The sequence below is a fragment of the Bos javanicus genome, chromosome 24 (assembly GCF_032452875.1).
Source record: "Bos javanicus breed banteng chromosome 24, ARS-OSU_banteng_1.0, whole genome shotgun sequence".
Classification (NCBI taxonomy): Eukaryota; Metazoa; Chordata; class Mammalia; order Artiodactyla; family Bovidae; genus Bos; species Bos javanicus.
Genome location: NC_083891.1, coordinates 35,230,445 through 35,256,843, shown reverse-complemented (window position 1 = coordinate 35,256,843; position 26,399 = coordinate 35,230,445). Strand labels below are relative to the sequence as shown.

General features: G+C 37.5%; 1 protein-coding gene and 1 long non-coding RNA gene across 3 annotated transcripts in view; one reads left to right on the top strand and one right to left on the bottom strand.

The window, feature by feature from the left end:
• Positions 1–944, bottom strand: part of LOC133237603 (uncharacterized) — a 38,705-nt gene extending 37,761 nt beyond the window's left edge. The window contains exon 1 of one of the 2 annotated variants that reach the window (XR_009733266.1): positions 11–944. This is a non-coding gene — a long non-coding RNA (uncharacterized LOC133237603). The remainder of the gene's footprint in view (positions 1–10) is intronic. The other variant, XR_009733265.1, reaches the window with a different exon arrangement.
• THOC1 (THO complex subunit 1) overlaps positions 1–26,399 on the top strand; it is a 37,072-nt gene that overhangs the window by 270 nt on the left and 10,403 nt on the right. The window contains exons 2-11 of the mRNA XM_061399807.1: positions 2,287–2,360; positions 2,455–2,515; positions 3,734–3,800; positions 7,880–7,998; positions 8,438–8,486; positions 8,894–8,989; positions 14,561–14,643; positions 15,583–15,656; positions 17,124–17,232; positions 18,447–18,578. Of these exons, the coding sequence (XP_061255791.1) occupies positions 2,287–2,360; positions 2,455–2,515; positions 3,734–3,800; positions 7,880–7,998; positions 8,438–8,486; positions 8,894–8,989; positions 14,561–14,643; positions 15,583–15,656; positions 17,124–17,232; positions 18,447–18,578 (864 nt within the window). The remainder of the gene's footprint in view (positions 1–2,286; positions 2,361–2,454; positions 2,516–3,733; positions 3,801–7,879; positions 7,999–8,437; positions 8,487–8,893; positions 8,990–14,560; positions 14,644–15,582; positions 15,657–17,123; positions 17,233–18,446; positions 18,579–26,399) is intronic.

The window sequence follows — 26,399 nt, the reverse complement described above, 5'->3', positions numbered from 1 at the left end:
GGCGCTTTACCTGCCTCTTCCAAGAGTCCTCTGCGGTCTGCCTCCTCCTTTCCGCCGGCGGGTCCCGGAGCCCTGCGCCCTTCGTGGAGGGCTCACCCGCAGACTACCTCCGTTTGGGTCCTGCTCCTCTGCGGTGCTCGCTTAGCCAGGCGGGTGTTTCCAGAATTGGCAGGGGGCTGCTCTAGAGGGAAGGCGGGAATGGTTTTAGTCCAGAGAACCGGCTTCCGCCCCGCCTCCTAACTGCCAGGTGGCTCTTCTCGCCGCTTATTCATCACCCTTTAACCCTTTGTATCTCACTCCTTAGAGATCGATGAGGACGGTCCTAAGTGGGGCGAGGCAAATTGATCAGCTTGGGAAGGGTTGTCATCTGTCATTTTATTCTTCCGCCTTGGGGAACAGTAATTTAAGCATTTGGGGGAAACACTTTACAGGGCTTTTTGATGTTAGCTTATTTAACTCAGAATAGCCCTGTGAAGTAGGGTGTTTAATTATCCGCAGTAGACGAGATAGAAACTGAGACAGCCCGCCCCCCAGCCCCCGCCTTTGTTGTTGTTCAGTCGCTAAGTCGTGTCCGACCCTTTGCAACCTCATGGACTGCAGCGTGCCAGTCTTTCCTGTCCTTCACCATGTCCTGGAGATTGCTCAAACTCATGTCCATTGAGTCAGTGATGCCACCCAACCATCTCATCCTCTGTCACCCACTTCTTCTGCCTTCAGTCTTGCCCAGCATCAGGGTCTTTTCCAGTGAGTCGGCTCTTCACATCAGGTGGCCAAAGTTTGGAGCTTCAGTATCAGTCCTTCCAAAGAATATTTAGGGTTGATTTCCTTTAGGGTTGACGGCTTTGATCTTGCAGTCCAAGGGACTCTCCGGAGTCTTCTCCAGCACCACAGTTCGAAAACATAAAAGTTAAATGATTTGCTTCACTGTTTTTTCTGACTTCAGACTCAGTATTCTTCTTATGTTGCCCATTACCAAATGAAGAACCGTGTTCTAAGTCGTTTGACTGGATTCGTCCCTACTTTTCTATAATTCTGCGAGGAGAAACTGTTAGGTGTGTCCAAGGTCATATCAGTCCTGGAAGGGACCATTTAATAGGAGATCATCTAGCCCAATGCTTCTTAAGATTGAGCATGGGTTGGGATCACCTGGGGATCTTGTTAAATGAGATTCTGGTTCGGTAGGAATGGGGCCTGAGATTCTGCATTTCTAACAAGTTCTCAGGTGATGCCACTGCTGCTGGTGGTAATAAGGACCCACAACAACCCATATATGTAACTGGTGAGGAGAATGAAGTACAGAGACAAAGGGTATGCTCTGGATTACGGACTTCCCCGGTGGTGCAGTGGTAAAGAATCCGCCTGCCAGTGCAGGAGGCAAAGGAGATGTGGGTTCATTGCCTGGGTGGGGACGATCCCCTGGAGGAGGGAATGGCAGCCTACTCCAGTATTCTTGCCAGGAGAATCCCATGGACAGAGGGGCCCCGTGGGGTACAGTCCATGGGGTCACGAAAATTCGGACACCACTGAGCTTGCACGCACCAAGATTACGCAGCCTACTCACAGAGTCAGGAATGGACCATTTCCTGTATAAATGTAACTCCTGTGATGTGACAAGATGATTTGCCAAGTGTATGTGAATTTTCACAGAGTGAATGACTTAGCAGTATTTTTCTTTTTCAGTTACGACTACTTTGTGACAGTCAGCAGGTTTAGTACTTTAAGACATCAGTGTTTACTTGATGTCAGGGACTGTGCTGTGCAAGCTGCCTAGGGGAGGTGGGACTTTTGTTGGGTCTTGAAGAGTGGATAGAATTTACATGAGCATATGGGAAGAACAATGTGCATGGATACACTAGAGTGAACTTGATAGAAAATGATGGAAAAATGGCTAGAGCCTAGTGGAGAGTATGTGTTTGGGGTTACTGGGAAGGTTGGATAGATTGAGCGGGATAACATTATTAAGGACCTTTAGAGGAAGCTGTGAAACAAAACCTGTAAATAGGGGGCCACTTAAGAGATTTTTTTTTAAAGCAGAATGAATAGCATATTTAAAGGAAAGGTAGGCGGGAAAACCTGGAATGAGAAAACTGAGCTTGGACGCTCTCAACAAGCTTCAAGTGATGAGTAAGTAGCATTTGAATGAGAACTACTGCTGAAATGACTGACAGGTAATTTTTCTCAGGTATAAACATTTTTTAGTTAGACATACAATTAATGAGTGATATGTTTTTCAGTGAACAAAAAATCCTTCAACTTATGTGCTTTTTTTTTTTTTTCTTCTTCTAGAAATCTACGAGAGAGGCCCTGAACAGCAAAAATATCAAGCCCTTGTTGAATACCTTTAGCCAGTTACCTGGCAGGTAAGGCGTTAATATCCATGACATGGGCTCATTGAAATCTTTATACTTAACCCTGAGCTGTTTTAAAAATGCAGGTGTTTTTTGTTTTTAATAGTGAAAATGAAAAAAAATGTACCCTTGACCAGGCTTTTAGAGGTGTTCTAGAAGAAGAAATTGTAAGTATGTTTTTCCTTTATTTATTGTTAAAATTTTGCTGGCAGATTAGTAAATATTATTTTTTAATTGGCTTTTATTCTTAGAATATTTAACCATGACTATTTTTTTTCTGGAGGGAACTACTTAGTCTGTGAAACCTAACTTGGTCATAGTCCGCATAGGAGTTACATCATGAATAAGGGTTTTGATAGCATAGGTGCAATTTAAGAGTTTGGTTTAATAAATTAGCAGAGCCCTCTGCCGTTGAATATGTATAAGAAAAGTTGGCATGAGAGGTCTTCCTGAGCAAGAACTAGAACTTGAAGATGGGCCCTGTCTTTGCTGTATAAACAGCGACACATCCTGGAGTGGATGAGAAGTCTAGTCCAAGGATGTTCAGCACGTATTCCAGGCCCTCGTTTTCCTTATCAGCATCCTCCTTCTCAGTTAGTAATAGATAACAGGAGCCTATCCAACTTTAGTACAGAAATTTAAACGTGAAAAATCTGACTTTGAGTACCATTAGTGGAGCACTCAAATGAAAGGAAAAGTTCCAACAGTTTATTCTTCATTTAGCAAAGCTTGGATCCCAAGAAGCTAGATTCTTTTCCAGTAGCCATAAAACTGTCCCTTTCTTTAGGACAGTTCGGAATTCATTCTTTCTTCTTCAGACCTAGTCACCTGTTGTCAGGCATTGGGCAAGGTTACCTTGCTTTTTTGGGCCTCAATTTCATTTGTAAGAGAGGAAACACCATTTTTACAGGGTTGCATAAAACGGCACTTAATAAACACTCAATAAATGCCGGTTTTTATGATACTATCACACCTAAGCATCATCTCTCTTCTATTATTAATAAAACCCTTCCTAGACATACTGATGCACTAGTACAGTTAATCCCCCTGGCCCAGTCTTTTGTCTGGTGCCTTTGAGTGACTTAATGGCCTCAGCGCATCTGTGCTTGATTAGCTTACAGGCTTAATCATGCTAATATAACCATCTTCCCAAGACTCTTGGATTTTAAGTGAATCACCTGCTGCTTATTTATTTAATATACTTCTATAGTTAGGGCTCTTATCATTCATTTGTAAAATATTCTTAGTAATTTTATCCTCTGTGAGAAATATCCTTATCCAATGTTTGTGATAATCAATTTACTGTCAGAGGGTATGTTTTTCTTATTATCAAATTAGTCTAAATTCTGGTTCCTAAATTAAGTTGTTTTTTCCTTTGTTGGTAGATAAATCATTCATCATGTGAAAACGTTTTAGCTATTATTTCTCTTGCTATTGGGGGAGTAACTGAAGGTAAGTATGGTTTGGTTTGGTTTTAAAGTGATCCTAGACTTGACATGCTTTATTGAAAACGCATTCTCTCCATACCTCTCTACCTAGTTGATTTTGTTCATTTTTCAAATTCTGCCTACCTACCCCCATTGCCAAGAAGTCCCACTGAAATCGGCTCCCAGTTATTTCTTGTCACTGGTATACACTGCACACTTTGACATTTCTTTGTTCTCCACTTACTTCGTTCATCCAGTGCCTATTTATTGAGCATCTACTATGTGCCTGGTACTGAGCTAGGACTTGGAGATTCAGTGGTGGATAAAACATATTCCCTGCCTATAAGGAACCTAGTGGTTCAGGGAGAAAACACATGTAAATGTCTTATTGGGGGTAATTGAAGTGGGAATGAAGTATAGTTGAAGTGATTCTTTAAACTTCAGAGTCTGAAGGGACCAGGATGGGCTAGAAAGAAAACTGTAACATAGGAGCTGGGGTGTAAGAGCTGTAAAAAAAAGGAGCAGAATGGGGAGAGGATGATGAGAACCATGAGGAAAGAAGCAGGAGGGTAAGCTAGGATCATTTGTAAAGGGCTTTGTATGCTGTACTAAAGAGTACCTGTGGGAAAGGCATGGGATGGGGAGAAACTGCTGGCAGGAAAACTGGGCAGACATTGGTTTAGATGGGCCAGGGGTAGTAGGAGGTAGTTTCAGCAGACTTTTAAAAAGTGACTAATACACAGTAGTAGCTCATTAAATATTTGCATAAAGAAGCAATGAAAAAGTAGCTCATCGGTACTCTTTTTTAATTAATCTCGTTAAAATATTCCTTTGATTTATTCATATAATTTATGTGAAAAGTGCCTTTTAATCTGTAAAGCACTATCCACATTTATTATTTTGGTACTTATTCCTACAAAAAAACTGAAACATACAAGTTAAAAGTTATCTTCCAGTATAGCCGCAAGCAATTTTGTGAACTTAAGTAGTTCATAAATTTTGGCTTTAGAAGTTAAACTTATATGAAATGCTTATTCATCATTCATTTATTAAGCATATTCTAACGAGTACTGCAATGGAGTGTTCCTTGCCAGTTCCTGTCAAACAGTTTGCAGCATCTACTTCATTCATTGATTATCCTGATATGATACTCTTGTAAACTGGTAATGTTTTTAATGCTTCAGTCAGTCCAGTTCAGTCACTCAGTCATGTCCGACTCTTTGCAACCCTATGGACTGCAGCACGCCAGGCCTCCCTGTCCATTGCCAACTCCTGGAGCTTGCTCAAACTCATGTCCATCGAGTCGGTGATGCCATCCTACCATCTCATCCTCTGGCATCCCCTTCTCCTCCCGCCTTCAATCTTTCCCAGCATCAGGGTCTTTTCCAATGGCTCAGTTCTTCGCATCAGGTGGCCAAAGTACTGGAGTTTCAGCATCAGTGCTTCCAATGTATATTCAGGACTGATTTCCTTTAGGATGGACTGGTTGGATCTCCTTGCAGTCCAAGGGACTCTCAAGAGTCTTCTCCAACACCACAGTTCAAAAGCATTAATTCTTCGGTGCTCAGCTTTCTTTATGGACTCTCACGTCCATGCATGACTACTGAAAAAACCATAGCTTTGACTAGACGGACCTTTGTTGGCAAATACTTGAAGTTATACAAAGTCTGTGTTTAAAACTTTTACTTTATTTGAGAAAGATACGGACTTAAGAACTCAGTTAAGCCATGAATAAAAGTTTAAATAACCTTTTTATTTTAATTTGATGGGAAAAATTTCTTCTTGAGACCAATATGATTGTATTGTTTATTGTGTGACAGATTTTCAAATTGTCCATAAACATGTTTTGTTAAACTCAACTTGGCAGATAATTTATTGAGCTTCTGTTATGTCAGACTCTCCACTGGTGAAAACCTTCAAAAATGCCTACCTTTAAAAAGCTCATAGTCTACATAACAAAAATTAACAGTTTGGATATAAGTGCTATAATTTATGTACAGTGTGCTTTTAGAAGCAGAGATGTAGTAGCCTGCACAAAAATACCAGAAGCATTTTTTAGATGCAGTATGTACTATATGCTTTGAAAGACTAAGTAGGAATTTACCATGTGATAGAGAAGAAGAAGCCTATTTAGGCAGAAAACGTAAACAGAACCATGCAGGCTTGAACATAGCAAGGTGTTTGGGAACTCAGGAGGGGGTGTGTGTGGCCAAGGTTAAGATGAAGCTCAGAGGGCAGCACAGAGGCTGGGACACGGATTGTGACATTGTTGGGGAATCATGTTATAACCCAGCTCATCAGAATCACCAGTGAAGCTCCATTTTTAAATGAGACTGCCAGGCTTTCACTCAGTTGTACTGAATCTTTGAGAGAGGAATCTAGGTAATTTTCTTAAGTTCTGTAATGATTAAATGTGTGTTATTTTGCCAAATTATACTTCAGCTGAGGGCAGAGAGTATGTCTCTAATCTCTTGGGTATACAGGACACAAAGTATCACAACTTAGTTAAAGGACTTGGAGGTCATCTGGTTCAGTCTTGTCTCTGGCCTGTCCTGTCTCCCCTCAGTAACGTCCTGGACAGGGGTCCTCTACTCCCGTTGATGAAGCTCACCATTTGATTTCTGTTAGCTGGTTCTGATGATCAGATTTCCTTTGCATTGAGTTGAACTTTGCTGCTTTATGCCTCACTGGTTCTAGGCAGTATCCCTCATACTACATTCCAGCTAAGATCTTTCCAGTGCAGCGCAGAGCTGGAAATACTACTTCCTGTTTCTGAACTACTGTGTTAATGCAGTATTAGCACCCTACTCCAGTACTCTTGCCTGGAAAATCCCATGGACGGAGGAGCCTGGAAGGCTTCAGTCCCTGGGGTCGAGAAGAGTCCGACACGACTGAGCGACTTCACTTTCACTTTTCACTTTCATACATTGGAGAAGGAAATGGCAACCCACTCCAGTGTTCTTGCCTGGAGAATCCCGGGGACGGGGAGCCTGGTGGGCTGCCGTCTATGGAGTCGCACAGAGTCGGACACGACTGAAGCGACTTAGCAGTAGCAGTAGCAGTAGCAGTAGCAGAGGCTAATAGTGCCCCTAGATACTTTTTTTACATACCATGCTGAAGTGGCTACTTTTCCTAAACCCTTAACAAGTGTTAGTATCTGTTACCGAAAAATAGAAGGAAGAATGAGCAGGGAAATAAAAGCATTTTTAACTAGCCTAGATGACCTTAAAGTCTTTAGTTTATTGCTTTAGTAAGATTGAATTTAGACATAACTTTTTATTTTACCAATTTTCCTTTGAAACAACAGTATATTTTAAAAGTATAGTAAGAACTGAAATTAGTATCAAACCTTTTTGTTATCTTTTTTGAACTAGATCTTTTCAAATGACAAAGACAGTTTAAATTTAGCATTATTACAGAACATTTGGAAATGAGGAAAAGGGAAAATACTAGTCCCAGTTCTTCTACTTTAAAAAACTACCGTTTATTTTGGTATATAATTTTAGCTTCTCTAGTCTTTTTAATAGATTTTATTGTTACAACTATAATAGCCATACAGTTCTGAACTCTGCCTTTTTCACTTGACATTAAATCATAAGCATTTTCCAAGTTATTATAGTCATCATAACCATCGTTTTTAATTGGTTGCATTATATTCTTTTGAATAGCTTAGTGGTGAAGAAAACAGACTGGAGCCAGACTGCCTGGGTTAGTATCCCAGCTCTACCGCTTACTGGCTCTATGATCTTGGGCAACTTATTTAACTTCCCTGTGTCTCAGTTTTCCCATTCTGTAAACTGGAGATAATGTTCCCCACCTCATAGGGTTATGAGGATTACACGTGTTAGTGTATGTGAGGCACTTACTGTGCCTGACATATAGTAAATGCTCTAGAAGGATTATCAAGGATGCCACATACCAAAACTTAAATAAACTTAAGTATATCTTCCTTGGGGACTTTTAGGTTGCTTCTGTTTCTTGCCTTTCACAGCCTTGTTAGGATTGACAAAGTGTACCTTTAAGATTATCTTCAAAATTTTTTGCATGAGCTCTCTTTCTCAGCCGTATTTTAAACTTTTAAATTGGCTTGTGCTCCACTTGAAGGTATTTGTACGGCATCTACACCTTTTGTATTGTTGGGAGATGTTTTGGACTGTCTTCCTTTGGATCAGTGTGACACAATATTCACTTTTGTGGAAAGAAATGTTGCTACTTGGAAATCAGTAAGTGCCTTAGTTTCTTTTTCTACTAACTTTAGCTTTCTATAGATCCAGAGTTCTCAGGGTAGTTTGTTTTGTTTGTGGCTTTTATTTCTGACCTTGCTGATGGCTAAAAAGTTTGTCTTTATGAGAATTATATGTTCTGCTCTCTTGGAAAAGCCAAGTAAGAGTCACATGGAGAAAAAAATGACAGTACAAAATTTGAGTAGAAACAGTTACCTTGAAAACACACACTTTTACATGTTTTAAAAGTTACTTAGAATCGTATTTGTTATATGTTTGAAAATATTTCATTAAAAAATGTCATTTGCTTGGAAGAAGTGAAAGCGGCATAGTAGATTCAGCACACATTAGTGTTCTTTAAAATCTTACTTCCTGTGACTTACTATTGAAGAATGTGCAGCAACGTCAGAACAACTAATAATTTCTGTCTTAATTTCAGAATACATTCTATTCTGCTGGGAAGAATTATTTACTACGTATGTGTAATGGTAAGTGAGCACTAAATGATTGGTTTTTAAGAAGGTAATATGGCCAGGAAACCAGGTGGTTGAATTAAACACAGGTGATAAAATTTTTTTTAAGTAGATTGTATTTTCATTTTAAAATAGCAGTCTGATTTATTAAAACTGATCATTTGCTTTAAATTTATCTATTCCTGTTCTAGGTATAAACTTAATGAAAACCAAAAAGTTGAGTGAAGTTTATCTTGCCCATGTTAAACTCATTTTATTTTAATTTTCTAGTCCTTTTTTTTGTGACAAAAAATAGTTTCTACCCCCATTTTGAGAACTACTGCTTTAGGAAAATACTTTTGAACTGGTTAAGACATTTGGATATATTGTAATAAATATAGAATGATCTCTTCTGTGTAACCTTTGTTTCCATTTGTTGTTAGATCTCCTACGAAGATTATCAAAATCCCAGAATACAGTCTTCTGTGGACGAATTCAACTCTTTTTGGCCAGGCTTTTCCCTTTATCTGAGAAATCAGGTGAGCTTTGGTACATAAGTTGCTTTGCAGGAAAATTTTTACCTGTTTTTCATGGACTAGAATATACCATGATGATTAAAAAAAAAAAAGATTCTAAAAAGTTGAAAGATAGCATAGGAAATTGTCACTTGTTTTTCATTTACTTGTAAATAGTTGTACCTATTCCAGTGCATAATACAGGTAACACTCAAATAAAGCCATTGATTCTTCAAGTTCAAAGTTTATTAATAATAATGTACAGTTGAATCACATTGAAATATGTAGACATGAATCATGTTTTTATTTCATTTCGTAATACTTGCCAATTTTTCTGCTTCCATTTTCTTCTTCAATCACTGCTGTTTAGCCTCATTTACTTTTGTTCATTTCTTATATCATTGTGAAATATAACAGTAGTATGAAAAGTGCATAAAGTAAGCATATAGTGTAATAATTATAAAGCGTATAGTTGGGTAACCACTGTTCAAGTCCAAAAGTGAAGCATGGCCGTTCTCTCGAGCCCTCCACAGTCTGTTTAGATATGCCAGATTTTAACTGTCTATCTGCCTCAGTCACCCCTTCCTTGCTGCTGCTAAGTCGCTTCAGTCATGTCCGACTCTGTGCGACCCCATAGATGGCAGCCCACCAGGCTCCCCCGTCCCTGGGATTCTCCAGGCAAGAACACTGGAGTGGGTTGCCATTTCCTTCTCCAATGCATGAAGTGAAAAGTGAAATTGAAGTCGCTCAGTCATGTCTGAGTCTTAGCAACCCCATGGACTGCAGCCTGCCAGGCTCCTTCGTCCATGGGATTTTCCAGGCAAGAGTACTGGAGTGGGGTGCCATTGCCTTCTCCAACCCCTTCCTTAATACCAGGCTAATCTACCACCTACTTCACATGTTGTAAGGATTAAATGAGTTAAAATATGTGAAGAGCTTACATCAGTGCCTGCTTGTGGTAAGACCTATAGTGTGTGTTAGCAGTGGCAAAATCACCTGTGACTTTATTTTTGTCCTGCTGTATCTCTGCTTTTTTTCTTTCCTCTTATTTAAATGTGGTCAGGATTAGTTTCAATTTACCAGTGTATTTACAACTTGTATTTCTGATCCTCTATCTGTGACTATTTTCTCCTTTTAGACTTTTCTTTAGTGCAAATTTTGTTTTGTCTGAAAATCTTTATTTCTTTACTCTTGAAGAATGGTTGAAGATTAGATAGAATGGTTGAAGTATAGAGATTGTAGGTTGGCACTGGATATAGGATTTCATTTAGTGGAAGATCATCATTACTTTGCCTGTGTCTTCTAGAGAGGAGTCAGATGTCAGTCTAACTCCTTTGAAGCTAATCTAGTTTTGTTTTGTTTTGTTTTTCTCTCTTTGCTCTTGAAATTTTCTTTTTCTTTGAATTTTTGTTCTTTTGTTTGTGGGGTTTTTGGTTTTTCAGTTTTATATAATGTGTCTAAGCATGGATTTTTAAAATTTATCATTCTTCAGATTTGTGGGCATCTTGAGTTTGTGCATTGGTTATCCTTCATCCACTTTGTAAAAATTTAAACTGATATTTCTTCAGCTATTGTGTATGCTGCTTTCTCTTTATGGAACTCTAGTTAACATTCTGTACCTTGTCTGTCTCTTACACTTTCTACATTTTTCATCTGTCTCTCTTTCCATCACATTCTGTGTGATTTCTCTAGTAATGTTTTATAGTTTACTACTTCTCTGTTCATCTATGAATAATCTGCTGCAAAATGAGTTCTTAATTTCCATAATTGTACATTTCATTTCTAGAAAGTCTTTAAGTCTGCTGTGTCACTTTTTAGTTTCTTATTCCCTGTTTTCAAGCTTGTTTTTTAGTTGTCTCACCAGGGTAAGCGTTGTTACTTCTACTTATGTGTCTGATAATACCAGTGTCTTAAGTCGTTGCGGCTGTTTGTCACGCACACTTGTGCCTGCTTCTCACTCATGGTGTCTTATCTCTGTGTGTGTTTCTGGTTAGCGTTTGATGTTATGTTTGAGAAGGTATTTGAAGGAATAGTTTGGAGGCCTGGGTTAGATACTTTTCTCCAGAAAGGGCTTTCATGACCCGCCAGGCACCTTAGAAGGTACTATGACTAGTGTAAGCTTACCTTCATCCAGCCCAGCTCAAGGTCTGTGATTGCTCAGGTCGAGAAGACTTGGCACTGGGCTGCAGTTTGGTTCATCCCTACCCGAGGACGTAGTCCTGTATGTCCCAGCCTAGAAGATGGTTGGGGTAGGATTTATTAGATTCCACACCTTCCTTGGACTCAGATTTATTTTTAACATCCTCACTTCAGGAAGCTGCTAAAAGAGTGGCTCAGTTTTGCAACTGATTCTTCCTGTTTGACAGACAGAAATGGCTTTGAGTGCTGACGCTGCATTGCTTATCTTTCTTGCCTTCTTGGTTTTTGCCATATATTCCTCACTGAATGTTAGCTCTCTACAGTTTTTAAGAAAAACCAATTTTTCTATTTCATTGCCTAAAACAGTGCTGTGAACCGGGTTTATGCTCTGTAGGAATTTATAGAATTAATGTAATTGATCCAAGTTTGTAGTTGTCCATAGTGAGAGGATTAATCTGAATTGTTAATTAGCGGGTTAATTATTAGCCTTCTGTTACTGGAAGCTCAACTTTTTCTATTTTTTAACAGCTTTACTGAGATGTGAATTCACATACCATACAATTCTCCATTGAAAATGTGCAGTTTTCTGTTTTTTAGTATATTCACAGGGTTGTGCAGTCATCACCGCAGCTGATTTTAGAACATTTCTCCTCCTATAGGAGCCCTGTGCCTGCTGTCATTCTGCACTTACCCCTATCCCTGCCTTTCTCCCAGGCCCCGAAGAATAGGTCATCTACTTACTCATCTCAGGATTTTTCCTATTCTAGACATCTTAAAAAATGCAATAATACAATATGTGGTCTTTTGTGACTGGCTTTTTTAACTTAGCATCTTCAAGGTTCATCTGTGTTGTATGTATCAGTAGCTGATTCTTTTTACAACTGAATGATACTCTCTGTGTGGATAGACTGCAGTTTGTTAATCCATTTATCAGTTAATGGACACTTGAGTTGCTTCTGCTTTTTGGCTATTGTGAATAAAGCTGCTGTGAGTATCTGTGTACAAGTTTTGTGTGGATGTATGTTTTCACTTCTCTTGGGCATATACATAGAATGGAATTGATGGGTCCTGTGGTGACTGTTTTGGAGAAGGAAATGGCAACCCACTCCAGTGTTCTTGCCTGGAGAATCCCAGGGACGGGGGAGCCTGGTGGGCTGCCGTCTATGGGGTCTCACAGAGTCGGACACGACTGAAGCGACTTAGCAGCAGCATGGTGACTGTTTTAATTTCTCCTGGAGGTATATATCAGAGTAGAATTACTGGGTCACGTGGTAACTCTGTGTTTAAGTTCTTGACGGGCCACCAGACTGTTTTCCCAAGTGGCTGCTTCATTTTACAGTCTTATCGTTGATGCAAGTGCCTTCCGGTTTCCAAACATACTTACTAACAGAAGCTAGGTTGGCATTTGGGGATATCTTGTAGTACTTTTTCTTTTCTTGTGTTTGTAGATGCTGAAGAGTCAGTAGAGTATATCCCAAGACCTTTAGAAAGCTGTTTTAGCATGTAGTTTATCCATTAAATTTAGTTAAGCATGACTGAAGTTTTTAACCTAATGGAGAATTATGTCATGTGCTATTGAGTAACAGAGAATAGACAAAGATATTTTAAGTAAGTAATACAGAATGGTGAGCCAAGTTCATTCACTAGCTTAATGACTTCATCTAGCATATTAGTTTTTCTTAAAAAAGGCTTTTTGTTTTAAAATAATTTTAGACTTAAAGTCTAGAGTATATGTATATGTAAAGATACTAGATATAAAGTATGTGAATAGCTTCACCTAATGTTAACCTGTTACATACTATGTACATTTATCAAAACTGAGAAATCAGCATTGGTGCAGTACTTTATTTAGACTTCATCAGTTTTATCGCTGCTTTCTTTGTTGTTTAAGGATCAAATCCAGGATCCTGCATTTAGTTGTGATGTCGTTTTAATCTCTCCAGTCAGTGACAGTTCCTCAGCCTTTGCAATTTTTTTCATGACCCTCATAGTTTTGAAGAGTCCTGGTCAGGTATTTTGTAGAATGCCCTTCAGTTTATGTTCGTCCAGTGTTTTTCATAGTTAGATTGCAGTTGTGGATTTGAGGAAGAAGACCACAGAGGTGATGTGCTTTTCTCGGTGCATCGTTTCAGCATGGTGTTGATGTATCTTTTTACTGGGGATGTTATCCTTGATCACCTAATTAAGATAGTTGATTGCTATATTTCTCTACTACAAGCTACTATATTCCCCTTTGTAATTAATAAATATTTGGAGGGAGATACTTTGAGGCTTTGCAAATATTCTTTTCCTCCTCAAACCTTTTCCCACTGAGTTTAGTAGCATTCATCAGTGGATCTTGCCTATAGCGATTATTATTAGGTTTCCTGGTGGTGATTTTCTATCTCTTTCATACCTTCTACATTTATGAATTGGAATTCTTCTCTAAAGAAGAGTTGTCTCTGGAATTCCCTGACGGACCAGTGGTTAGGACTCTGAGTTTTCACTGCTGAGAGCCCAGGTTTGATCCCTGGTCAGGGAAGTAAGATCCCATAAGCCATGCAACGCAGCCCAAAAAAAAACACAACAGTTGTGTTTTCCCCCTTGTTTACTTATCAGTTCAGTCATCTATTTCAAAATGAAACTCATGAATATTTATTTTATATGAGTTATAATCTCACAATATCATTTTTTACTTTGTTCAGATTGCTCTTGTTCTCCCCCTCGGATCACTTTCATGCATCCTGATATAAAAGGATAGTTGAGGTGCATCATGCATTTTTCCTTCTCAGCCACTGGAATCAGCCACTTCTCCAAAGAGCCTGATTTGTCTTATTTTTAAGACAAGATCTGGGCCCTAGATATGCTAGTTATTTTATTACTAGAATATCACTGCTTCTAGGCCATCTCAGTGGACAGAGCTTGGAAAGATATGAATAAATACTAACATATACATATGCATCTTTATGTTATCTGTCTACCTTTTTTTTAAATGACCAAAGACAGTGATATCATAGTGACTGATAACTTGTGAATCTAACCTCGCACCAGTAGACCTGCTTATTTCTAACTTCTTTCCCTGACAGTGAGAAACATGGCTCTCACTATAACTTTTTTTGTATATATTATTACACATTTATACTATCTGAGTAATACAGTTTCTGATTGTGCTTCAGCAAAATCATAAACTAGTACATAAAGCATTCTGTAAAATTGTTCTAGAATATTCATAAATAACAAATCAACTATATCTGTATTAGTATATATAGAATTCTGCATACTCTAAAAGCACCTTCAAGAAATGAATTTTAGAAAGAATTTGAAAATCAAGTGTGATATTATTTCTGACTTGATCTTTTGCTTAATTAGTTATTTATCATTTTATATATTTTAGTTACATGACAACAAAGTTGTATTCTTAAACTGGTTTAGGTGTTTGGGTTTGCTTTGAAAATCTTTTTTTTGTTTTTTTAATAGGCCTTAACTTGCAGAGTCAGTTTAATCTGGAAAATGTCACTGTTTTCAATACCAATGAGCAGGAAAGCACATTGGGTCAGAAGGTGAGGCTGATGTGAAATCAACAGAACATATTTTAAGTTTGTTATTGAGATAACTAGGACTTCCCAGGTGGCACAGTGGTAAAGAATACTCAGGAGACATGGGTTCAATCCCATGTCTGGGTCAGGGAAGATCCCCTGGAGAAGGAAGTAACAAGCCACTCCAGTGTTCTTGCCTAGAAAATTCCATGGACAGAGGAGCATGGCGGGCTATACAGTCCATGGGGTCACAGAGTCGGACCCAACTGAGCATATGTGGCATTGAAAACAGTCCAGAGTTGGCAAATGGTTAGACATTCATTACCTGCTCTTCATTTAGGAGCAAGTTACAAAGTTTAAAAAATTTTTAATAAGATATAACTGATATTTCACATTAAATTAATCAGAATACTTTACTTAATTTATCCCTTAAATTATAATCATTGTCAGTTTGGAAATGATACTGACTTTAAGATTTTTCCTTTCCCTTTTATGTATCTTTTAGGTATTTCTTGGACTATTCTATGTAAACTAGTTGTTTAAAATTTTTCAATATGGAGCTGGACACCAAGCATATCCTAAAGTGTTCCCAGATAATAAGTGTTATGTGTACGAGTTGGGGAAGATTTTCAGAGTTCAATTAAAGCTGGGGAAAAAAACTACTTAAATTCCCTTTGAGGGTTAGTTACTGTGATTCATGGAGTCCTTAGTGTACTAATGATCCTCTCACTTCTCCAAAGATCATTGTGTACTATATTTCCAAATCATGTTTTGCCATAGATTCTCTCTTCGTGGAGAGAATCTACTGACCACATTTGGAAAAGGACTGGTTTAAAACTTTACACTATGTCTTCATGATTATCTTATTGTCATACTGCTCTTGAGTTCTTGGATCCCTGTTGTATAGAATTCTCTCTGCCTGACAACTGCTTCATGACCAGATGTACATTTTTTAAAATTTAGCACACAGAGGACAGAGAAGAAGGAATGGATGTAGAAGAAGGTGAAATGGGAGATGATGAAGCTCCAACAACTTGGTGAGTGTTTAGAAGTTCAGATTTCTTGATTTACACAGAAAATACCTTAATGATTTACCAAGTACTAAGGTACAGAGAGGAAGGAGGTAGGAGAATGTAGACAAGGATGAAGGAAATAATGCTTACAGATTCCTTTTATTTGTAACTTTATATATATATATATATGTCTTAAAATTTTAGCTCCTAAATCACTAATGGACTGAATCATTTGGTTTCTAAATTGTGTGCAGGCAGTCTGCTGTTTAGGTGTGGCCGACCTTATACAGATGCATAATGTTTGAAAAGCTAATCACAGGCAGCTCCTCCCTTTCTCCCTTCCATTTCACTTTGCGATCATGGTGCTATATGGGTCACTAAACCTAGTTCCTGTTTCCTGTATAAAATTACAGTGTTTCTTGGAATATTTGTCTGGGCATGAAGCTTAGCAAAGATGCTAACTATAATCCATAGGTTAAGGTTTATTCAGAAAGAATGGAATAAGCTAGTATGCAATTATGTTTACAGACAGAATTAATTTTATGTGGTGATATGGAAATATTTTTGTAGATATTGGATATGAAGTAGTTGATACTGCAACCATTTTTAACATATGGTTAATACTGAAAGACTTCATTGGCTGTTTCTGATAATAGGATTTGCTGATATAAAGTCTAAATGTCTATTTTAAAATCAAAAATTGAAACAGTTTATAGCATAATGATTGCTTGCAAAATTAAAAATGAAAAGAATATGTGTTCACACTGAAGATTTGTAATGTATCCAGATTGAACTAGTAATGCCATTTTTGTAGTCCTAAATTAATATGTACCTAATGTGTTTGTTCCTTACTAGGTCTCCTTAACTTAGTGTGTGGGATATAGCACCTTTGACTTTTAACATTAGAGTCAAATGAACATTAGTTTAAACCACATAGAAATTAATTTCTTTCTCATGTAAAAGTCTGAAGACAGGTGCTTCAGGGCTGATGCAGTAGCCCTCTTGAGGGAGGTCGTCTGGGAACCCAGGTTCCTTCTAACTTCTTAGTCCACTGTCCCCGGGTATTTGCTTTTTTCCTGCCGTCTTGGATGGTTCATCATCACATCTGCCTTCCAGCCAGGGAAAAGGGAAAATGGTGAGAAATGGCCCACAGAGGACATGTGACTCCCGCTCCCAAATGATTGGGCAGGACCTAATCACATGGCCACACCTGGTGCAAGAGAGGTTGGGAAGGCAGCCTTAAATTCTGAATGTATCCAGCCAAAATTCAGGGGTTCCATTACCGAAGATAAAGACAGAATAAGGGTCTGAGAACCCCTGAAATTATTTATAGTAAAGTTTATATAAGTATTTATGAATTTGTTTTCTTTTCTGGGGAAAGAGGCTTTCATTAACTTTTTAAAAGGATTTGTGCCCCAAGGAAAACTAAAACATTTAGATATTTCTAAAAGGACTTAAATGATTTATTTAATGTAACATTTGTTTTATCAGCTCCATTCCAATTGATTACAACCTGTACCGAAAATTTTGGTCACTTCAGGATTACTTTAGAAACCCTGTGCAATGCTATGAGAAAATCTCATGGAAAACTTTTCTCAAGGTGAGTTGCCATTGCAGAGTACCAAAAGCCCATTATTTTATAGCTAATGGCAGAGTTAGAACTTGACTCTTGTCCAGCACACTTTTCACTATTTAGTTCTTCTGACTATATGTTTTTATACCTATTTCATGATATAGATGGTAAGCTGTAGATTACTATGTAAACAGTTGATTTTGAGAGTAGTTTATAAATTATTTGAGGATTTAAAGGTTAGTAGTTACAGCTTTGGTTTTTTATATTGGTTTGATTTTTTACATAGTATGGTCAACATGCATTGGTGAACTGTTTGCAGACTACATTCTGCCTTTATTTCACACAGAATTATTTTGCCTATTCTGTTATTATAGGACTTTGCAGACTATGGCCTTGGACCACATCCAGCCTAATGCCTGCTTTTGTAAATAAAGTTAATACAATATTGGCAAACAGCCACACCAACAATTTTCCTATTTGTGATTGCTTTTGTGCTGTGATGGCTGACTTTTGTAGTTGAGACCATTTGATGAGTCATATGGTCTAAAATATTTGCTGTCTGACTTTTGCAGGAAAAATTTGCTAACTTTTTTTTTTTTTTTTTTAAAGAATTCTCTGTATTTCTTTCCTTGGCTACTTAAAGGTCATTTTGTCCTTTTTGTTGTAATCAGAATCTAAAGTTAATAGGTATAGCTTTTAAAAGTAGAATAGTGTGTATTCTGTGTTACTTTTTAAAGTTTTATATGCAATAAAGTTTTTATTTTATATGCAGTACTTTTTTTTTTCCCCTATAACTGTCCAAATTGAGATTAAATAGTAAGTGAGAAGTCACTTGGAATTGTCCCTCGGCTGGATAGAGTTTGACATCATGTTTTTATTTGGTCGCTGTCTTTAGCACAGAAGAGGCTTGAGAGTTCCCACTGCTGATTAGACAGCTAACTTTACTGACAAATCTCTTTATTCTCTCAAAACTTTACCTTCTCTGTTTTCTCCTTACACATACTACTTAAGAAATCACATATCTTCAGAAGTAGAGAGCGTATTCTAGTTTTAGAATAACCATAAAATCTCACACAGAATAGTTTTATCCTATTTTGCTGTCATAATTTTTCTTCCTTGATGTGCCTTCAGTATGCATATATGGTTAACTAGAAATAAATTACAGATTATTTTGATATAGAGAAGCACTAAGCAAGTGATTGCGCAACAGTGCCAAATTAATTTGTATTTTTATTTTGCAGTATTCTGAAGAAGTCCTAGCTGTTTTTAAGAGTTACAAATTAGATGATACTCAGGCCTCAAGGAAAAAGATGGAAGAATTGAAAACAGGAGGAGAGCATGTATATTTTGCAAAATTTTTAACAAGTGAAAAGGTATGAATCTCCTTTTTTCACGAAGCACAGTAAGAAATATTTTTGTTTTTATTATTTAGCTGATACTCTTGTAAGTTAAATACAGTAGAAAAGTTTCTGACTTTATTTTTTGTTAAAACTGGTAAATGTTAGTTTGAGAGTCCTGTTTTTTTCTTGTAGAAGTAAGACTGATTTCAAAGGTAAACGAAATTGTTGTGCATTGTCTGTTTTGTAAATTTACTTTAGGATAAGTGGGTTTTAGTTACTTTCAAGTACATATATTTGAACCTTAAGTTAGGATTTAATTTGCATTTATGAAAATATTTTGTAATTTTCCATTTAGGTACAACAAGGGGTTTTAAAATTCCCTGCTCATTTTATTTATACAGTTTAATAAGTACGTTTTTTTCAGTTACAGTGCTAAGGGATTGTGTAAGTTTCTAGTCAGGATGGCACATTGAGTTTGTTTCAGCTCACTTCTTTTGCTCCAGACACATAGCAATGATAGGTAAAATATAAAAAGAAAACCACAAAGACAAAGCTGGGCTTCCTTATCCAAAGCTGGATAAATATCTTCATGGACCAGAACTGCCAAGTAGTAAGTGAAAAGGAAGCCTTGGGCCTCCTGGATCCTATGTCCCAAGCAGGCGATGGCACCCAAGGGTTTGGCTATGAGTGAGACCAGTTGGGTTCCATGTGAGACGAGCAGCCAGAGCCACATTCACCTGCTTGAAGCCAGAGCCTGGGGTAGAAATTAACCCATTTTTGAAAAGAAGCTAAGATAGATATTACCATTCTTCGGCCAAAGGCTGTCCTTTCATTCAGAACTCTCTGATGAATTCCGAAATCCAGTGCTAAGAAAGATCACCAACAAAATCAACTATTGATGTATGTGTTCCAGAACTTTATGTATGTTTGGATGATCAAAGAGATCACTGACAATAGAACATCCTTTGAGAATAGGAAATTGTGAAACTGAAAAATTTGAGCAGAAATGAAATAGAACAGTTTAATACGACAGCTACTTGAGAGTCAAATATGATCATTGAAAGCATAGCACATAGAATTGAACAATAGATTGGACATAGATGACAAGAGAATGAGTGATGAAAAGTTCACTGAAAACAGAGTACAAAGAGACAGATTTTTTTGCTAACCTGAAAGCAGTTAGGAGCCATGGAAGATAGACTGAGAAATTCCAGCATACATTTAAGGAGGATTTCCAAAGAACAGAAGGGAGAGAATGGTGGAAAAACTAAGGGACTGAAGAAAGTCCCAAGTTCTCACATTGAAAGCGTGCTGCAGCTGCCAAGCAGGATAAAGAAAGATGAATCCATACTTCAGTACATTATGCTGTTACCTGCGAGTATAAAGAGAAGACCTTAAATAGGCCACCAAAGAGGGGAGAGGGGAAAAACCCCACAAATATACTGGAACAGAGTCCTAACAGATATCAACAATAGGTACCAGAAAGCAGGGGAGAAATATTTCTGCTGAGAAAAAAAACAACAAAAAAACCCTATCTATCTAGAATAGTGTCTCCTTTACTGACTGTTAGCGTTTTCACCAGTGCAGACAGCGTGAGCTCTCCGGGTTAAGCACTGGAATCCCATTAGGTAATATTATGACAGAGGTATGGAAAGAAAAAAAGGCACAGAGAATTGCAGCAAAGAATGTAAGGAGTGATGTCTTGCCTGTTAGGCAGCAAGTTTATCTTAAATTTCAGCATAGAACCCTTCTTGTGCAATCTTCATATTTTCCCCATGTATTTCCAGCATACAATGCAGGCATTGATGAACCTTTAGAGTTTTACAAACTGCAGTTTGTTCGAAGACTTTTGCTGACACTCGTGCCAGTTTTAACGTATGAGTGTGCTTCCACTCATCTGAGAAGGCAAACACAATTACTAAACCTTTATTCAGTACATGAAATAAAACCAACTTGAAACGGTCCTCAAGGTGGGGGGCCTGAGCTGCCGTCTTTCTTGTAACACTCTTGTACTCTGGGTCTGACGCAGGGCAGCTCCATGAATATCAGTGAACATAGTGGAAAGTTTAGGGCATACTCATCATTCTTTCTTGTTTTTAGAATCCCTTCCATGTGTGAGTCAAGCCATAGTTATGGATACAAGAGAGTAAATTCTTTGGGGCTGCCAAGCAGCCATGACTAAAGATAGGGTTTAAGAAAAAAATACCCTGCCAATGTAGGCTCTGGATCTGGAGCCTAATTCTAAAGAAGAACAAATTCTAAAAGAATTGGCAGAGAGGACTGGTTAACTGATATAAAGATAAGAATAAAGCTGGAATGAGAAATGACCCATTGTGACTATGTTATTAGCCAGAGTAATAGAAATTAGTAATAACTATAGCAAAAGAACCATTAAAAATGTTAGCTTCTCGAGAGATGAGAGCACTACATAGTCAGGATTTACACAGAGACCTAAGTCAGTATATTTATAAGTGCTGACAGGCATTTGAAAAGAAACATTCACAACGAGGGTGGTCACTGCCACTTGAACAACTTCCCAGGATTATGTAGGAACTCGGTGGTCCCTTTAAACAATTTAAGAAAGAACTGTAGTACACTTGAGAGAGGTTATGTTTTCCTTGAAATCTCTCAAGATACACAGTTGATCAGTTTTATACAGTATTTGAGAAATAGGCAGCTCCTACAGCAATACCACTTTTATATCAGAAAGACTGCTGTCCTGTTCCCTACTCCCTGACAGACAAGTCCCTGGGCTTTCCCAGAAAAGCAAAGGCTACTCAGTCAACAGAAAAAAATTAATATTAAAGTTTATACATTATTTTTACCAAATTATTAGGCAAACTGGAGATTATATACAGGCACTCTTATTTGAAGTAAAGGAAACATTCTAAACTAGCTCAGATAAGGCAGGGAGAAGCCCACATCACCAAAGGCCCAAGAGAAAATCACAGATTCGTGTGCTAGATGGCTGTTGGTTTGTCTTCCCGGGAATAGTGGTTTCCTTTTAAAGAGATATGCCTTTTATAATCTTACCCTTCTAGTTTGATTAGCTAAGCTTTGTAATTCCATTGGTTTGCATTAAGAAGCAATAAAAATAGACCTAAGAAGCTTTAAACTTATGTGGAAGAGAGAACACAAGAGAAATTTAACAACTGGAATATAGAGCACGTGCATAATAATTTGCATCCATGGAGGATGTATATAAGTAAAAACTGATCAAAAAAGTTGAAGTATTAGGGTGGAAAGAGACATACCACGCAAATACCAACAAAAAGAAAGCTACATAAATACAAATAAAATTTAAGGCAAAAAATGTTAAGTAAGATGAAGGAATATACCACTCCAGTGTTCTTGCCTGGAGAATCCCAGGGACAGGGGAGCCTGGTGGGCTGCCGTCTATGGGGTCGCACAGAGTCGGACACGACTGAAGTGACTTAGCAGCAGCAGGATGAAGGAATGCATATTAAAGGAATGAGCCACGAAGAAGATATCATACACTTACCTGCACTTAATAATATACCCTCAAAATATATCAGGAAAAACTTCAAACAATATGAGAAATTGGCAGGTCCACAGTTATAGTGGGATATTTTAAGTGCCTTCATCAAAAACTGATGGGTTGAGCAAACTAAAGATTAGTAGGTAGATGGAAGATTTTAGCAATAATGAACTTGAGAACCCGATGGTTCAGGCAGACCAAGATTAACAGGTATATGATAGGTTTGCATAATAAAAAAAATAATCCTGATGTATATGTGGAAACTTGTACACAAGTACAGATAATGTTTTGAGTACACATGCAGTGTTCACAAAATTTGTGTACTAGGTCATAAAGGACGTCTCAGCGTATTTCAGAGATTTCCTGTTGTGCAGAATACACACATTCTCTGGCCATGGGGCAATTAAATTAGAACTATGAAAAGGATAGTTTTAAAAGATGTGAATGTATGGAAACATGAAAAGCATTCTCCAGGAATTAAAGAGGAAATCACAATGGAAATTCTAAATTTGTTATAAATACGTTGTTATACAGCAGACTGGAAGTATTTTGTGTCATGTGTGTGGGTCACAAAGTGAGAGGTAAAAATATCACTTGAAATATTGAAAAATATTGTACTAATGAAAAATTTAAGAACGAACGACTGAGAATTTAATAAGCTGAAAAAGATACAGAATAAGCCTTGAGAGAAGTAGATAATAGCACAAATTAATGAAATATAAGAAGCTATAGAACATAGCAAAACCAAAAGCTTGAAAAGAAAAATTTTATAAAAAGAATTTTTGTAACAGTTCTCATAGAACAAGCCTGACCAAGGAAAAAATAAAAAGGTACCAATAAACATTGTTAGCAATAAAAATAGGAGTAATTGGAAGTCAAGAGACAATAAAATGTGTAAGAGACTGTATTCTGAACTGCTGTATTTTTAGATCTAATGAAATAGTAATTTCACAGAATAATTAATTGCCACAATGGATTCACAAAGAAATTAAAACCCAGAATAAACATAGAACAAGGAAATAGTAACCAAAGGGACACCTTTCAAATTACATCAGGCCTCAATTTTTTTAAGTAGATATTATCAGTACCTCACGGAATAAAGGAAAAGCAACCTAATCTTATATAAGATTAATGTAACTTTTAAATGAAATCACGATAACGACAGACAAGAAAAAAATGTATATATCAATTTCACTTATGAATAGAGATAAAAATATATTGTAAAAACTAATAAATCAACTAGTTATTTTTTAAAAATAAAGACTAAATAATAACTAGTGCTTATTACAAAAACAAATGAGAAGGGAATTCAAAAGAATTCTCAGTAATTTTAAGAACAAGACATGGATGTCTACCAACCATACTTCTGCTCATTGCTGTAATGGAGGACCTAGTCATTTCAGTAAGAGAAAACAGAAAAGAAATGAGAGTTGTATGCCTCGGTAAGAAAAGACTGCAGTGTCTGTATTTGAAGGCAATAGAATTGTCTACAAAGAAAATCTGAGAGAACCAACAGACTTGTTTCAGTTGAGGAAGATTAAGCAAAGTTACAAAAGGAAAACATCAATAGTGTTCCTGTTAACAAAACGTTTAAAACAGCAGTGAACACTAATACCTGGGAGAGATCTTCATGGAGAAAATTATAAAAATGAAGAGGTCTGATGACATTTATAGATAGGAAGACCCAGTGCTGCTCCTCTCCAAATATGTCCATAAATCCAGTGTGTTTTGAATCAAATCCAAACAGGCTCTTTAAAGGAACTTGAATAGTTGATCTTAATACTTTTATGGAAAAGCAAACGCCAAGAGTGACTAGGAAAATTTAGAAGAAGGTGGGAACAGTTGCCCTGTCAGACAGATATTAAGACCTATAAAGGTCTAATAATTAAAACAGAGAGTAAGTATCAGTACAGGTATAAAGAAGGAAAAAGAACTAGACCTAGACAGCATGAAAAGACAAGCCAGAATTAGGAGAAGGTATTCACCACCTCCAGAACCAAGAAAGATGACTATCCTGAGTATTCCTTTGACAAAAACACAGCCACATGGAAAACTGGAAAGATGGTATGAACAAGTAACTTACAGATATAGGAACCTGTGTAGCTAATGAGCTGTGAAGTGAAGTCAAGTCGCTCGGTCGTGTCCGACTCTTTGCAACCCCATGAACTGCAGCCTACTATGCTCCTCCATCCATGGGATTCTCCAGGCAAGAGTACTGGAGTGGGTTGCCATTTCCTTCTCCAGAGGATATTCCTGACCCAGCGATCGAACCCAGGTCTCCTGCACTGTAGGCAGACGCTTTACCGTCTGAGCCACCAGGGAGGTCCAATGAGCTTAGAAAGGATGATAAACATCTGTAGTAGCTAAAGAAACTTAAATGATGAGATAATCACTTCACACAACAAATTGGCAAAATTTAAATATCCTAACAAAAAATATATTGACAGAACTGTGGGGAACAGAGAGCTAGTGCACACACCACTGCTGCTGCTCCTGCTAAGTCGTGTTAGTCGTGTCCGACTCTGTGCGACCCCATAGACGGCAGCCCATCAGGCTCCGCCGTCCCTGGGATTCTCCAGGCAAGAACACCGGAGTGGGTCGCCCTTTTCTTCTCCAATGCATGAGTATAAATTGAAAACAGCCACTTTGCAGAGCAATTTTATAACAAAGAGCAAAGTGAAAACTTCTTTTCTAAGAAGTGGGCCCTAGAGAATCACACAAAAGACTCGCATTGAATTGTAACTTATGTGTCCATGAGTGAAAATGTGGGAATTACCAAATGTTCATAAGTAAAAGACTGGGTGGGTGGTAAACTGTGGTAAATTTTTTCCCGTTGAGTTTATAAAGCACCGAAAATGGATGACTTGGAACAGGGGAGCACATTGCTCACTGCATGTTGCTATAAATGCGCATTTCTGACTCCCAGCTACACTCATTTCTTAACGTGTTGTCTGTGCTGCTTCTGCCCAGCGACAACAGAGAAGTAGTCATGGTGAAGATGGTACAGCCACAAAGCTTAAGAGAATTTACAGGCTGACCTTTAACAGAAATTTGCCAACCCCTGAACTAGAGCTCCATGTATTAAGCTGTACATGTCAAAAATAATGTATGAAACAGCTTTTTGCAGAGTAAATGCATGTAGTGTGGTTTGAAAATACGCAAAACACCTTGATATTTATTGATACGTTGTATCTATAATAGTACATGTGTTAGAATCACCAACACCAGATACATGGCAGTGCTTGCCAGAGTGAAAGGAGCGTCTATCTAGAGGGGCATCAACAGTTCGATGATATTCTGTTTCTTTAACAAATGTGGAACAAGTAAGAACGTTAGGATTTGATATGCAACTGGATCTTGAGACATGAATGTTGTATTACTTAACTGTGCCTTTTTGAATTTTAAGAAATACTCCATAATTTGAAAATTAGGTATTTTGATCTGATATGTTAGTTAATATCTAATTTGTTAATCTGACAAATTAAGAATTTGATCAAAGAAAATGCTCTTAATATTTTGTTTTCTAGCAAAGATATTTTTAAGTATTTTGTATTAAAGTAACAGAAATGGAAGATTTCATATTTCAGTTTAGTTTTACAAGGGGTACTGTTTTGCTTTTTAATTTTATTACCAAAATTTTCAAATGTGCAGAAAGGGATATTTTTTATGTGTACCATTTATTGACAGAAAGGCACATAAGGATAGCTAAGAGTGGCCTGAGCCTTTTTAGGTTTAGGATAATAATCAGAAAGGCTGAGGCCTGAGCCTAAGAGGTGCAGTAAAAACTAAGGACAATAAACGGCCCTTTATTCACAAAACAAAGACAACACAAAAATATTTGACCCATTGCATCATGTAAAGGTGTCATTTCTAAAATAACTGAAGAAAAGTAGAACCAGAAAGTGTATATTGTGGAAGAAAGAATACAATTGAGTGTTTCAGTTTTACCTCTTACTAACTGCTGTGTGACCTTGAGGGATCACTTTAACTTGTTGAGGCCTTGTTTTCTTAAGGATAGTGTGAAGCAGTTAGTTTAAATGATCAAACTAGTCTTTTCCATCTGATTCAATGTCTTGTTGACTCCTGTTTTCAATCTGTTGTTTTTATTTTTTAAAAAAAGTATCATCCAGCATAAAAAGTAAATGTGGAAAAGATGATTTTTTTAAAGCTCAGGGTAGATGAAAAGTTCGTAAACAGTGCCTGTTTCTTCAAGCCAGGGGTTCCAGACTGAACTCCTCAGGGTCTTGCCTCGGTCTTTGTTCCTCCTATGTCTTACTTCTCATATATATGTGCCCCAACTTTAGGTTTGCTCCTGTGGTTCATGGTTGCTGCTTTTTCCAGGAAGTCTTCCTGGA